This window comes from Bufo gargarizans, chromosome 1, assembly GCF_014858855.1.
Source record: "Bufo gargarizans isolate SCDJY-AF-19 chromosome 1, ASM1485885v1, whole genome shotgun sequence".
NCBI classification, from domain to species: Eukaryota; Metazoa; Chordata; class Amphibia; order Anura; family Bufonidae; genus Bufo; species Bufo gargarizans.
In genome coordinates, this window is record NC_058080.1 from 529,174,002 (window position 1) to 529,188,513 (window position 14,512).

Below are 14,512 nucleotides of genomic sequence, written 5' to 3' on the forward strand. Positions count from 1 at the left end.
TTGTGGTATATGTATGCAGTCCTGCTCAACAACACATTTACGTCAACTACTACCTTTAAAATAACAAGACAACCCACTACTATTTGCTATACATGACCTTCTATGTGTTGTGGAGGGACATTTTGGCCCAGATTTAATAATGTGTCTGCACCAAATATCTGTCTAAAAAGTGACACAAAGTGGGTGCAGATGGGGTTTCTACACTTTCTTCCAACATGCTCGTCAAGGGATGGGGCTTAGTAGAAAGGGGTGGAGCTTTGTGGGAAAGGGGTAGGCCTAAAATGAACCATTTTGTGCCAAAACTGCACCACAATTCAATCTGTTTCAAAGTAAGCCAACCAATAGTTGGTATAGAGTCAGAGAAAAGTGTCCATCCCTGCTCCACAGCCGGAGCCCCTGTAATAAATGTGGTGCAGGTCTAGACCGCCTGGCTAAGCTTATGCCAACTACAGGATTAGTAAATCTGGGCCAGTGTTCTTCACAATGAATCACAAGACAACGGATAGGCATGCAATGGAAAACGCCATGATCCAATTTATTGTCTTATAAAAGCTGGATGAAGAGATTGCTAGAAGTCAGGGTGATGCCCTAGTTAAAGGTGCCCAAGTGGCATTTGCATCACTGTTAGAGAGACTATGGGAGTCATTTATTAAGACTGGCATTTTATAAGCCAGTCTTCATACTCCTGTGCGCCGGCGGTGGATCCGCCGAAGTTATGAAGAGTCGCCGTTCTCTACATAACTTTGGTGCATCTGCCGCCAGGTTAAATCTATGCCAACCTCCTTGCTGACTTAATTTCAAACTAATTTTCTACGCCTAAAACAGGCTTAGAAAATGATAAATGAGACAGGCCTACAGGCCCGTCCCCTTACCCGCCCACGCCACGTCCCCTTTTTTAAACCTGGCGTGAGCGGAGAAATGTTGCAGACTGCGGCGCAAATAACCTTTTGCCACAATCTGCACCAGAAATAAACCAAAAATAGGCAAATTTCTGCAAATGACCTCCTATGTCTCTCTACATTCTAAAATATGAAGCACAGTACTATACATCAGTCTAGTGCTAGTCTGAACCCGTTGGCCAGCATGCATGATAAATGGCAATAACCATAAAATGAAAGGAACATGGAAACAAAATAAATAAATGAGCAGAAAAACAAATGATGTTCACAGTGATGAGATGAAGTGTGAAAGTTCACGCTGGCACAAATCAACTCTTTGTAGCCTCATGCTGTCACGGCAAACTTTTTTGGTGGCAGAGATTTATGAGAAAGTTCAACATTTAGACCCCAGCACTAAAATCCATGAAATGTCCAAAGAATTAAGCATTGTCTAGTTAGCTTCAATGTCAAAAGTAACATTTATTTTCTTTTCTGATATTAGATGAGTTTTTGGCAGAGCAACACAGAATGGGTTCGAAATATAACAAATGACATCTCTTATAAGCAGCCTGCACTTCATCAAGGAGACAGGAATGAATTAACAGTGGGTCACTTTAGCAATAAGGACAATGAGTCAACCGATGGGTTACAGTTTCCCCTATATTAGCCATGTCTATGAAGGAAAAAACTGTCTAAAATCTAAGATCCTACTAACATCTGGTCTTAAAATCAATCATCGTGTTTTGGTTTGAAGTGGCATTTACTCTGGTAACCAACATTACAGACCAAGCAACTGCTGACCAGGCATTGACTGCAATTTAGAGGGCCATTCAGCTTTGGGGGATTTCTCCAGTAACAGTCCAATGCTTGCCTGATCTCCTGCATGTGAATGAGTTATGCCATGCTGATACATGACAGGGCACACGGCGTGCTACATTTTCCCTCTTTTAAGTAGCTATGGGTAAGAGTTGTTAAAGTCTCACATCAGTGTGATACAGAATGGAAATCAATGGCAACTGTCTTGACTATCAAGCACGGTACAGTAAAAGCAGCCATTAATAATCATTCCCACCCATGTACTGTAGGTGATATACTGTGGAGGAGAAACAAAAGCACAGCAAAAGAAGATATAATCAGAGTGGATACATTAAAGAATTTATGTACAGATGCATTACCGAAAAAATGTATGTTTTCCAAAAGTACAATAAATGAGTCTACTGCTCACCTCTCATTGGGGACTTCATTGCAGCCTCCACCATTCCGAGCAATAGTTGTAAACTCTTGGGATCCTGAGCCAACCCAGATGCAAACGCAGCCAGGGCATCTGCATGGCGACCAAGATACTGAAGGGCAACACCCTGTCTGAAGTATGCCTAGAAAGAAAAAACAGGCTGTGTCAGCAGATGCATGAAAAACGTCGAATATCATAATCTTGTGAAATGATTGCAAAGAGTAAATGACAGATAAAATATGATTGGAGAAGGTTTTGCAATATTAGGATCCTGTTATAAACAGTTATTTAACCATTGTGGCCTAATCTAAACTAGTATTAATACACTGCAGTACATGAGTCCTTCAAATAACACATAGTACCAGCACTAGGAAATATCAATTTCTGAAATTGTCATGGAAACCTGTCACAATGAACTTGTAGATTGATCTGTGCAGTAGTAAAAGTACTGTGGGAAAAGACGTATATAACACTTGCATATCTTCTCATTTTAATTTCTGCTCATTCTGGGTTTTAGGAGTCCAGTAGGTGGTCTTTTCATCTGCTTAGCACCTCCTGCCCTTTAACCTGCTGCATTAACATGCCTGCATGTCAAAATCACAAGTTTCCTTTAAAGCGGCTCTCCAGAAATTATTTAAAATGCCGCCATCAATCTGCCCTAGAATGTGACTAGAGGGGCCTCCACTTGCAGAGCTGCCTAGGGTGGTGAGGGGGTGAGACCTCACTACACACTGCACTCCGGCACCTGCATATACTCCACCAGGGACGAACTGGGACCTTAAAGGGAACCTGTCACCGGGATTTTGTGCAAAGAGCTGAGGACATGGGCTGCTAGATCGCCGCTAGCACATCTGCAATATCCAGTCCCCATAGCTCTGTGTGCTTTTATTGTGTAAATAAACCGATTTGATACACATGCAAATTGACCCGAGATGAGCCCTGTCCCTGACTCGTCTCACATACAGGACTCATGTCAGGTTAATTTGCATATGTATCAAATCTGTTTATTTACACAATAAAAGCACACAGAGCTATGGGGACTGGGTATTGCGGATGTGCTACCGGCCATCTAGCAACCCATGTCCTCAGCTCTATACCCAAAATCCTGGTGACGGGTTCGCTTTAAACTGGCCCTGGAAAATAAAACGAAAAGTGGCCCTGTGTTGTAGAGGAGTCCAAATTGACAGAAGGTGGGCAACATAAGTAAGCAGGGTCAGCAATACCATAGCAGAAAATACGGTCCCAGCAGAACCATATACCACAGTGCCACACAATATATTGCCCCAAAAGTTGTCCCTCTGTGGTGGTCATCAATAGTTGCAATTTTCTGTCCTCCACCTCCAGTTCTCTCTGATAACAATATGGAGCAGGATTCTAAGGAGGTGAGGTGTCGCCACAGCAGTTGAATTTAGGAAGGCACGTGCAGCCGCTGGCTGGGTACATGGGTACCTTATTCTCCCTCTGTAAATTACCACTGAGAGCTCATTATGTACCTGGCCAGCAGGAGAGTGAAGGGCTTGCCCATCTGGAAATTTCCCTGTAAGGTCTAGGGCAAATCCGCCCTGTACTCCACATTTCTGAATGTTCCTGTTTGGCTTCTCAGCCTAACTGCATACTGCACCGAGGATTATTACTATTGTACAGCAGCAACTCTGCATAACAATAGATGCTTATGGTGCGATCCTGCTTACGATATTTCATAATGGCTGGGCAGCTTAAAAGGAATGGGAACAGGATGATGCAATCCCTCTCCCCTTTTATGTAAGGCTGTTCAGCCATGATATCATATCATAGGTAGGATCACACAATTACCATTTCCTGTAAAGCAGAGTAACTGATCTACAATAGTAATGGAACAATCCTGGATACAGTATGCAGTGTGGCTGAGCAGCCTGACAGGAATATTCACCAATGTGGAGTACAGTGGTCCCTCAAGATACAATGACCTCAGTATACAATATTTTCAACAATGGTCTTTTGTGGGCAATCGTAAACTGAAACTAGACTCAACATACAATTCCTCAGACTCTGATTCAACCAATCAACATGTCCATTCCTCTGATAAAACCCCTGTATGGAAGTCTAGTAGTGCCTCTTTATACCACAGTGCGGTACTACATGTTCTGTACTGCCATCTGTCTGTAGTGAAGTGGTGTAGGTGGTGTACACTCATTTATTAGACAGGCTACATGCAGGGGTGCACCTAGCCTTTCTGCTGCCTGAGGCAAAAACTGAAAGGCCCCCCCCATGCCAATTTCTTAACCTAACCCCTTTGCCACAATGAAAGCGCTCATTGCCCATGGCCCTTCTGCTGTCCCCCTCTTGCCCCTAACTGCTGCTGCCTGAGGCCTCACTTGGCCTTATTGGTGGTGGCTACATGTAGCACTTTAGAAGCTTTCATATTTTTCAAATGGGTCATGACCAGAAGAATACATGGGCTTGGCCTGTTAATCAAAGCAGCAAAATGTATTTATAAAGAATATCCAAGAATATTTTTTGGGTACAATATTTCTAATGACAAAATCCAAATCTTTTTGGGGGGTAAATATGGGAATTCAATCTTAAACATCTTTATCATGAGGTGTTTTTAAAGTTGTGATGCAAACGATTCAAATAAATATCAGGTTTTCTAAAACCTGACTATCTGGAACTGTTCATCTACTTGATTTCTATGGAGTGTTTTATCCATTTTAAGAGTCAAATAATTAAATGTTTTGTAATGTGTGCTTGACCTTGACTTGCCTCTCATATGATGGCCTGATACATTTCATTATAGTGGTCCAACACCACAAAACCATTGTCACCCCTTTCCAGCATTATATATGTGAACGTACGGAGTACTTCTTCTCAGTGTGACATTTATCCGCTCCACCTTCAATCAATAATAGTGCATATAAATTCGGATTGAGCCTCAGGTCAGTTACTATATTTCTATCTTATCAGTGACCTTACTGACACCTACACAGACCATCTCTGCCATCAAAAGGACGTTGGCAGATTCATTTGACACTCTTGCCCTTTCGTGGCATCCCATTGAGTGACATCATAAAAGTCTCCCTGTCCTTAATTACTCTGTCCTCTAAGATTTATTTAATACCGTCTATAGCAGGATTGTGCTCATTCCTGCCAGTCCTAAGTGATGCATTCATCCCCCCGTCTGTCTGCCAGCAAAGTCTGATCTAATATTTATTCACCGTACAGTGTTCGGTATGAAAAACTAGAACAAATCAATACGCAGAAACCAAAAGTGTAATAACTGCTGTGATCCCTGGGTAGCGCTTTATTTGTTCATCTCAGTCGCAACTTTGCAATCAATGTTAATCAAGCATCTAGAGATTTTGCAGCTTTTATTTCACATATAATATAGAAGAAGTAAAATTCTAACCAAAAGTAGAAACATACAGTGTAAGAGCGGTTATCAGCGGCAGCCCTGGGGGGACCCTGAAGCATCGGCCTGCCAATCAGTGTCACTGTGTCTGATCCGATTGTACTCAGACAGGTAAGGTGAGACTAATAAGACACACCGCCAGTGTGGCGAGAGTCAGTAGATATTGCTTTATAGAAATAGCATCTTTTATATAGCATGAACTAATCAGCTAAGCAAGCATAACGTATGGCGTATATGATGAGTATGGCTGAAATCTCAGCACACAAAGTGATTGAAGACAAAGGGGGTCATTTATAAAACTGGTGTAAAGTAGAAGTGGCTTAGTAGCCCATCGCAGCCAATCAGATTCCTCCTTTTCAGTTTCCAAGGGAGCTGTCCAAAATGAAAGGAGGAATCTGATTGGTTGCTATGGGCAACTAAGCCAGTTCTATTTCACACTAGTTTGATAAATGACCCCCAATATTTTTGCATTACTGATGTGTAAGGCTCTGTTTGATGCTCTGATAAAAGCCTCCATTGCAGAATCCAGGCAAAATGGCGTAACATGCTGCACGTACCATCTGCCTGTTGAAATGATGGACACCATGAGAGAAAATGAACAGGTTCCATTAAAGCCAATGGGGTCCTTGGGCACTGCTGGTGTCATCCATTTAACTGTTGCGCTGCCATCTGCGCCTGAAATACTCCAAATTTGGGTGTATTTCAGATTAGTAGATGACCCCCTATATTTCTCAATGTATTCACCCCAGACAACTGGCATAAATACACTGATAACTCGGCATGGTAGCATTCATTTATGGTTTAAAAAGGGGGACTTAGAAATAGAGCACAGCAGCAAAATGTCCTCTTTGTTAGGCTACATGCACACGACCGTGCTGTTTTTTGCGGTCCGCAAACCGCTGATCCACAAAAAACGGAAACCGCCCGTGTGCCTTCCACAATTTGCGGAACAGAACGGGCAGCCATTGATATAACTGCCAATTCTTGTCCATTTTGCGCACAAGAATAGGACATGTTATATTTTTTTTACGGTGCCGCGGAACGGAGCCACGGATGCGTCTTTTGCGGCTCCATTGAAATGAATGGGTCCGCATCCGAGCCGCCATAACGGCGGCTCGGATTCGGACCCAAACAACGGCCGTGTGCATGAGGCCTTAATAATATTCACAGGTTTATACACACAACATTTTAAGAACCTGAGAAAAGTATGGTGAAATAATAAACTGATTACTTCTTTCTTTCTTTTTTTTTCCCTGGAAGACATTTTCTTAGGTGTATGCAATGTGGCAAATATAATCTAAGCGTCATCTGACATATGATATAGCATTTATAAAAAAAAAAGAGACCTGGAAGCTCCAGTAGTCGCAGACATGACATCATTAAGTGCCATAACTCTGCTGACGCTCAAAGACCCGGGAGCTATGCACCAATGTGGTATTGATCCTTCATCTCTTTCAGCTCTAGAAGAGATTACACAGATCAACCCAACAATGTGAAAAATGCATCCAATGATAGCTCATGAATAACAACATCTCAATACTCAAGGGCACCAAAAATAATAAATGCTTTATCTCTAAACTCTACACATTAGATGTATTATTTCTAGTCTATACAGAAGAACATCTATGACACTAATTCTATTCTGAGAAGATATTTGTGAATGCTGACATTGTTGACATGGTGGCTCAGTGCTTTGCATGTTCTCCTTGAGCTTTTATAGAGGCCCCTTTACACAGGATGACTGAGCAGGCAATTATTGGGAACAAACATTCATTCCCAATAAAGTCCGATCATAGGTGGACGTGAGAGCAGGATTTACATGCAGCAATCATCTCTTCTATATAGGCATAAACTGAATATTTTCTTTCGATCCTTTTGTTCTTCTGGGAGATAAGCTACCACCAGAGGTACCTGGCCCTCTCTGAACTGAATGCACATATATGTTCGGCTGAGCTGGTCATGTATGTGTATGGGGGAGCTGGGAAGCAGTCGGGAGAGACAGCTGATCATTTGAATGATAACTCGGCTGCCAGCTATTAAATGAGTATGGCCACCTTTAGTCTCATTAGGAAATCAACATACGTTATAGCACTGGCATACTGTGGAGAAGTGGACACCATCAACACCATGCAAAAAAACGGAACAAGAGAATGCCTATGGGACAGCCTCTGCTTGTCTGTCCTGTTGGGGAAACAAAAACAGATCCTGCAGAGAAGGATCAGGCCTTTTCGACATGCCCGACTTTCCCCTAAAACATATTAAAAAAGTGAGAAGGATCAGACAGCTGGAATTTGACATGCCCGATTCTTTTCATCTCAGGGAGATAAGCCGAGAGCAGAGGTGTCTGTAAGTAGCTTACTCCCTTCTCTAAAATGTATGGCCAGCTTTAGTCTCATTAGGAAATCAACATACGTTATAGCACTGGCATACTGTGGAGAAGTGGACACCATCAACACCATGCAGAAAATAGCAATAAGAGAATGCCTATGAGAGAGCCTCTGCTTGTCTGTCCTGTTGGGTCGAAAAACAGATCCTGCAGATGAAAGTCCCATTGAAAACTCATGGATCCATTAATGGACCTGTCTGGAAAGAAATAGCAACGGTTTCAGCAAGCTAGTCAACATGGTGTCAACCTAGTCCAGTGATGGCTAACCTCCGTCACCCCAGCTGTGGTGAAACTACAACTCCCAGCATGCTCCATTCATTTCTATAGAGTTCTAAGAACAGCCAAGCAAGGGGGCATCTTGGGAGTCATAGTTTTACCACCGCCGGAGTGCCGGAGGTTAGCCATCACAGACCTAGTCTACCGTTGGTCATATGCATTAGATTAAAGTATGCCCAATTCTCTCTCTTCGCCCACCTAATGGCTGGGAGCTTCCGACTTTCCCCTACAACAGATTTAGGAAGAGAGAAGGATCAAGCCTTTTCGACATTCCCGACTTTCCCCTACAACAGATTTAGGAAGAGAGAAGGATCAAGCCTTTTCGACATTCCCGACTTTCCCCTACAACAGATTTAAAAAGCGAGTAGGATCAAACAGCTGGAATTCAACATGCCCGATTCTTTTCATCTCAGGGAGATGGGCCGAGAGCAGAGGTGTCTGTAAGTGGCTTACTCCCTTCTCTAAAATGTATGGCCAGCTTTAGTCATGAACAGCTGCTACAACAGCACACATCTGTTATCATTATCAGTGAGACCAGCACCCATAGTCTAGTAGAAAAAACTCACAAAACATGGCATTAGTTAAAATCAGAGGTGACACTGCACATTTGTGAGCATAAATATCTAATCTGATTTCCATTAGCAAACAGTGATGGAGGGCAATTTCTAATTAATTGGATAGTAGACAGAATTTATTCCATTAACTGCCATTACTATTGTACGGCTCTGGAGCCAGGAACGCGGCAGCAGTGAGGAATGGGCCAGTAAATTACATTTGCAGTGCTCTGTAATATAAACAAGGACAAGAGAATTTGCTTTGGTTAAACAGATGGACACAAATGAAATATTGCAGCTAATGAAAAGTGATGCGCTATTTGAACTTTGACACACATGGTGGCATTTGCCATATGGAACTGTCGCTGCCTGACATCAAACGCCCACCATGGCATAGCACAATTTAGGCAAATAAGCTCATGTCACTTTCTATGAGATCTATCAAGTGCCTACAGCAAGGTCCAAGTTCTACAGCATGAGGACTGAATGATCTAAGTAGACATTCCAGAGATAAAAGAACATCTCAATGTCTTCAGACGTCAGAAGTGTAAGGAAATCTTATACCTGCCTATTGACAAGCCAGCTATTTCTTGCACACTACTACAGAAGTTGCCACAGACATGTCCATTATCATTCTCCTGATGAGGACTGAAAGGTCTGAAACATCAGGCATTTCAGCAACTGAGGTCTGAGGTCCAAATCCAGGATATAACTGTAAATAGGGTTATCAGGCTTGTTTGTGTACCAATGCTTTATGTAAATGTGATGCAACAGTCTACAATACTTAGAAAGCTGCTTTAAAATTGTTCTGCCTCATCACTTACTGATCGGGGAGGTAACAGGAGAAAAAGAAAAAGCTTTCCGAACTTCATAAAACCATACATATGTTCCTGTAACAATCAAACCTAATACGGAGATTAAAGAGGTTGTTCCACGAAAAATCTTCAGCACCAGGATCTCGCAATGTGAATTAACAGGCTCCAGCCATTGCGGCCCCATTAATTTACATGGGGTGGTCCAGAAAGGGTTAATAAGGGCCACTGGCCCCGGTGCCCAGTCGCTGGTAGTTGGTCTGTTAGTTAAGGCATATCTGGCCTCCTTACACCATGATCCCGCAATCATCGGGGGAAAGGGGACAGTACACCTACACAAGGAAAGTCCTGGATATATATATATCGGTCACTGAATAATGCATATGATTTGGATCCTCTCAAATCCTCCGTAGTACATTCATGGAAAGTGCATGGCACGCTTGAGTAATGCAATTTCTTTTATATAAACGCAATCCACGTACACGTCCCAGAACACCATAGAATGCAAGTGCAACAACTTCTCAAGTCGCATTTCCAAATACAAAAAATCCAGACCATAACCTATGTCAATGAACTTTAGTCCATATAGCCGATAGGACGTGGAGGTAGACTGATGACCACATGCTTCACCTAGGTGTCGGGCTTGCCCCCCTTCCTCAGGCACCTATAAATGGACCGTAAATATATACGCGGCTACGCCAGTTTTGCAGACTGGCCCTGTACATTTATGTGATGTGATCCAAAAGGGAGTGAAGAACCATTGCACCAGAATACTGTTGTGCCAAATCTGTGCACATATCAGCCACCTAAGATCTATGATTAAAAGGAGGTTTCCAGGACTTGGATAGGTCATCGATATCTGATTGGCTGGAGTCTGACCCATCATCCCGCTGATCAGATGATTTTCAGTAGAAACGGCACTGGAACTACACAGCTTCCTCCAGTGGGTAGTGGTCTGAACTGGTTAGAATAACATTATAATAAGGCCTCTTTCACACTACAGTATGTTGCATTCAGTGTTTTGCGTTCCGTTTTTCACGGATCCGTTGTTCCGTTTTTTGCTTCCGTTGTGGTTCCGTTTCCGTTCCGTTGTTCCGTTCCGTTTTTCCGTATGGCAAATACAGTATACAGTAATTTCATATTAAAAATTGGGCTGGGCATAACATTTTCAATTGATGGTTCCGCAAAAAACGGAACGGATACGGAAGACATACGGATGCATTTCCGTATGTGTTCCGTTTTTTTTGCGGCCCCATTGACTTGAATGGAGCCACGGACTGTGATTCTCGGCCAAATATAGGACATGTTCTATCTTTTCAACGGAACGGAAAAACGGAAATACGGAAACGGAATGCATACGGAACACATTCCGTTTTTTTGCGGAACCATTGAAATGAATGGTTCCGTATACGGACCGTATGCGGAACGCAAAAAACGGACCGTATACGGAACGCAAAATACTGTAGTGTGAAAGAGGCCTAATCTTCATCATTGCGTGATTGTGTCCATATTTAGTACTCTTAGAAAATGATATGTACTATTACTTTTCAAGGTGCAAGTTGTGAGTTCTAGGCCTCATGTAGGACCGTATCTATTTTGAGGCACACGAATTGCAGATCCACAAAACACAGATAACAGGCATGTGCGCCCAGCATTTTCACCTTCTGCAAGTCCTGCCCTATGTAAAAAAGGCCTATTTGTGTCCGCAAATTGGATAAGAATAGGAAATGTTCTTTTTGGCAGGATGGCGGAATGGACATATGGATGCAGACAGCACACACTTTTTGCGGCCCCATTGAAATATGGTCGTGTGCATGGGGCCTAAAAGAAGATAAGAAGGGGGCTTACTACTATAAACTGTATTTCATTAGCTGAGCTTGTGAGGGCACGGTGGCTTTCTGGGTGACTGTCTCTTTTCCGGCCCAGTATACCCCACCTTTAACTGTTTGCAGGATACCCTGGTTATACAGCCTGCCCAGCATGCAGGTTACAGCAACTTAGGCTACTTTCACACTGGTGTTTCTGGGTCCGCCTGTGAGATCCGTTTGAAGGCTCTCACAAGCGGCCCAAAACGGATCAGTTCAGCCCCAATGCATTCTGAATGGATAAGGATCCGCTCAGAATGCATAAAAAAGGCTGCGTTTGGTCTCCGTTATGTTTTTTAGACGGTCACTAAAATGCAGCTTGCAGCGTTTTGGTGACCGTCTGATTATGCGGAGCCAAACGGATCCGTCTAGACTTACAATGTAAGTCAATGGGGACGGATCCGTTTTCACCGACACAATATGGTGCAATTGAAAACGGATCCGTCCCCCATTGACTTTTAATGTAAGTAAAGATCTGTTTTGACTTTTTTTTTATGAATAATGCAAACGGATCTGTAATTAATGGATACAAGCGTTTGCATTATTAATGCGGATCCGTCTGTGCAGATACCAGACGGATCCGCACAAAACGCGAGAGTGAAAGTAGCCTTAGACAGTGCCAGCTTGAAAGTCATACTCAAGGGCATAGCTTGTGACGTATTGGCATTTAAATCCTCACTGAAACCACAGATATGCGAGGAAACATTTTTCTTCTAAAAGGAGCAGCAAGCCTGTGGAGCTGATTATAAAACATGCCGTCACACCAAGTGCACTGTAATATAATGCCTCTCTAGTCTCAAAAAGAGAAGGCAAAGGGGTTAATCTGCGTCATTCTGGGCCATAATCTGCAACCGCCACAACTTAAATAGATCAAGGAGTTAAATCTAAATATAAGTAGATTTTTTTCTATCTTGTATGTTTTCTATTTGTATCTTGAGGGCAGAATTCAAAGCCACCGAAGCCTATTACACTTTCAAAAGATAAGCCTGTGGGTGCTTTCCCATGTTTGTGTTCTGTATTAAAGGGAAGCCGAGGAGTAATTGAATATTTATCATGCACTGACCAAAACGGCTACATCAGAGGATTATGCCGATGTTCCAACACTGAAAAAAGCTAATTCCGGGCCACAAAGCTGTACATTTCCATGTTCCCACCAAGTTTCCTTTTCAGCTCCTTGTGATATAAGTAACCTCCTTAAATCAGAAATCTAAAACCTATTAAACCGCAATGTCGCATCCACATGATGGGACATTCAAATATTGAAATAGCATATTCCACTAGGCTCATCCTGTATTAATAAGGCCTCTTTCACACGGGCGTCGCGGGTGAGGGCCGGATGCGTTCAGGGTGCATTGCGGGAAACTCGCGCGAGTAGGCACGCAATTGCAGTCAGTTTTGTCTGCGGTTGCGTTCCGATGTTCAGTTTTATCCGCGTGAGTGCAATGCGTTTTGCACGCACGTGATAATAAAACTGAATGTGGTACTCAGACCCGGACTTCTTCACTGAAGTTCGTGTTTGGGTTTGGTGTTCTGTAGATTTTATTATTTTCTATTATAACATTAGAAAATAATAGCACACTTAATACAGAATGCAAAGTATAATGTCAATTGATGGTTAAAAAATAATAAAAACATAACACCTCATTCACTTGTTCGTGCAGCCAACATCGTCTTCTTTCAGGACCTGAAAAAGGACCTTTGACGTAATCGCGCTCACCACGTGGTGACGTCAGTGCAGGTCCTGCTGAATGAAGATAGAAGATCCTTCTATCTTCATTCAGCAGGACCTGCGCTGACGTCACCGCACTCACTACATGGTGAGCGCAATTAAGTCATCAAAGGTCCTTTTGCAGGTCCTGAAAGAAGAAGAAAGAAGACGATGCCGGCTGCGCGATCAAGTGGATGAGGTGAGTTAATTTTTTTTATTTTGTAACTCCGCAAGGCACATTTTACTATGCATTCTGTATTCAGAATGCTATTATTTTCCCTTATAACAATGTTATAAGGGAAAATAATACAGGAAATAGACTTTAATGGGGTCTGGGGTTGCTCATCCCTATCATCTCCTAGCAACCATGCGTGAAAATTGCACCGTATCCGCACTTGCTTGCGGATGCTTGCGATTTTCACGCAGCCCCATTCATTTCTACAGGGCCTGCGTTGCGTGAAAAATGCAGAATATAGAACATGCTGCATTTTTCACGCAATGCAGAACTGATGTGTGAAAAAAACGCTCATGTACACAGCCCCATGGAAATGAATGGGTCAGGATTCAGTGCGGGTGCTGCTATGTGTTCACGTCACGCATTGCAACCGCGCGGAAAACTTGCTTGTGTGAAAGAGGCCTTACATTTCCTTCACTTAACAGATACATAGCAGTAATAGATTTCACGGATATATATTTATTTCTAAACTTACATTTTTGTGAACTTTATGAACATTTCCCAACAATAAAATGGTGAAGAGTCAGGATACCGCATAATGAAAAGCTAAGGCTGACTGTAGGATCTCTAGATAATATTTTCATACGATTTGAAATTCATGGAAGCTTGTGTGTAATCATAACTTCTACCCCAGGGAAAGGAACCCTCTCTTCATAGTCTATTTCATATGTCACAATACTTTTGCATCAATGCCTCACAGGACAGTTCGGTATGTTAGATGTGAGCACAGGGCTGGGATTTAAAATCGATGACCAAGAAAATCTACCTGACCTGCAGTAAAGACCACAATTTATTTCTCTAATTCCCACTAACTAGGCCCAAAAGGGCAAATAAATAGCGGACACCCCAGGATTAACCTATATACACAATGTATCATTCATTAAAAGACACATATAATAGATAATGTAGACAGTTTCTAGCCTTCAGGGAATCATTGGGAATTCATCTACATTTCATTATCGGAATATTACTTTAGATTGGAAAAAGCATCATTCAGTCAGCTATGCCTCATTCACACCTCAGTGTTCGGTCAGTGATTTCTATCAGTGGTTTTGAGCCATAACCAGGGGCGGCTCTAAACACAGAACATGTGCAGATCTTTCCCTTAGGCCTCCTGCACAGACCGTATGGCTTTTTCAGTGTTTTGCGGTCCGTTTTTCACTGATCCGTTGTTCCATT

At 42.6% G+C, this 14,512-nt stretch overlaps 1 protein-coding gene across 2 annotated transcripts in view; it reads right to left on the reverse strand.

Annotated features, from left to right (window-relative positions):
• Nucleotides 1-14,512, reverse strand: part of TTC28 (tetratricopeptide repeat domain 28) — a 611,240-nt gene that overhangs the window by 320,395 nt on the left and 276,333 nt on the right. For both annotated transcript variants that reach the window (XM_044275399.1, XM_044275400.1), the window contains one exon: nucleotides 2,104-2,251. In XM_044275399.1, coding sequence (XP_044131334.1) covers nucleotides 2,104-2,251 — 148 coding nt within the window. The remainder of the gene's footprint in view (nucleotides 1-2,103; nucleotides 2,252-14,512) is intronic.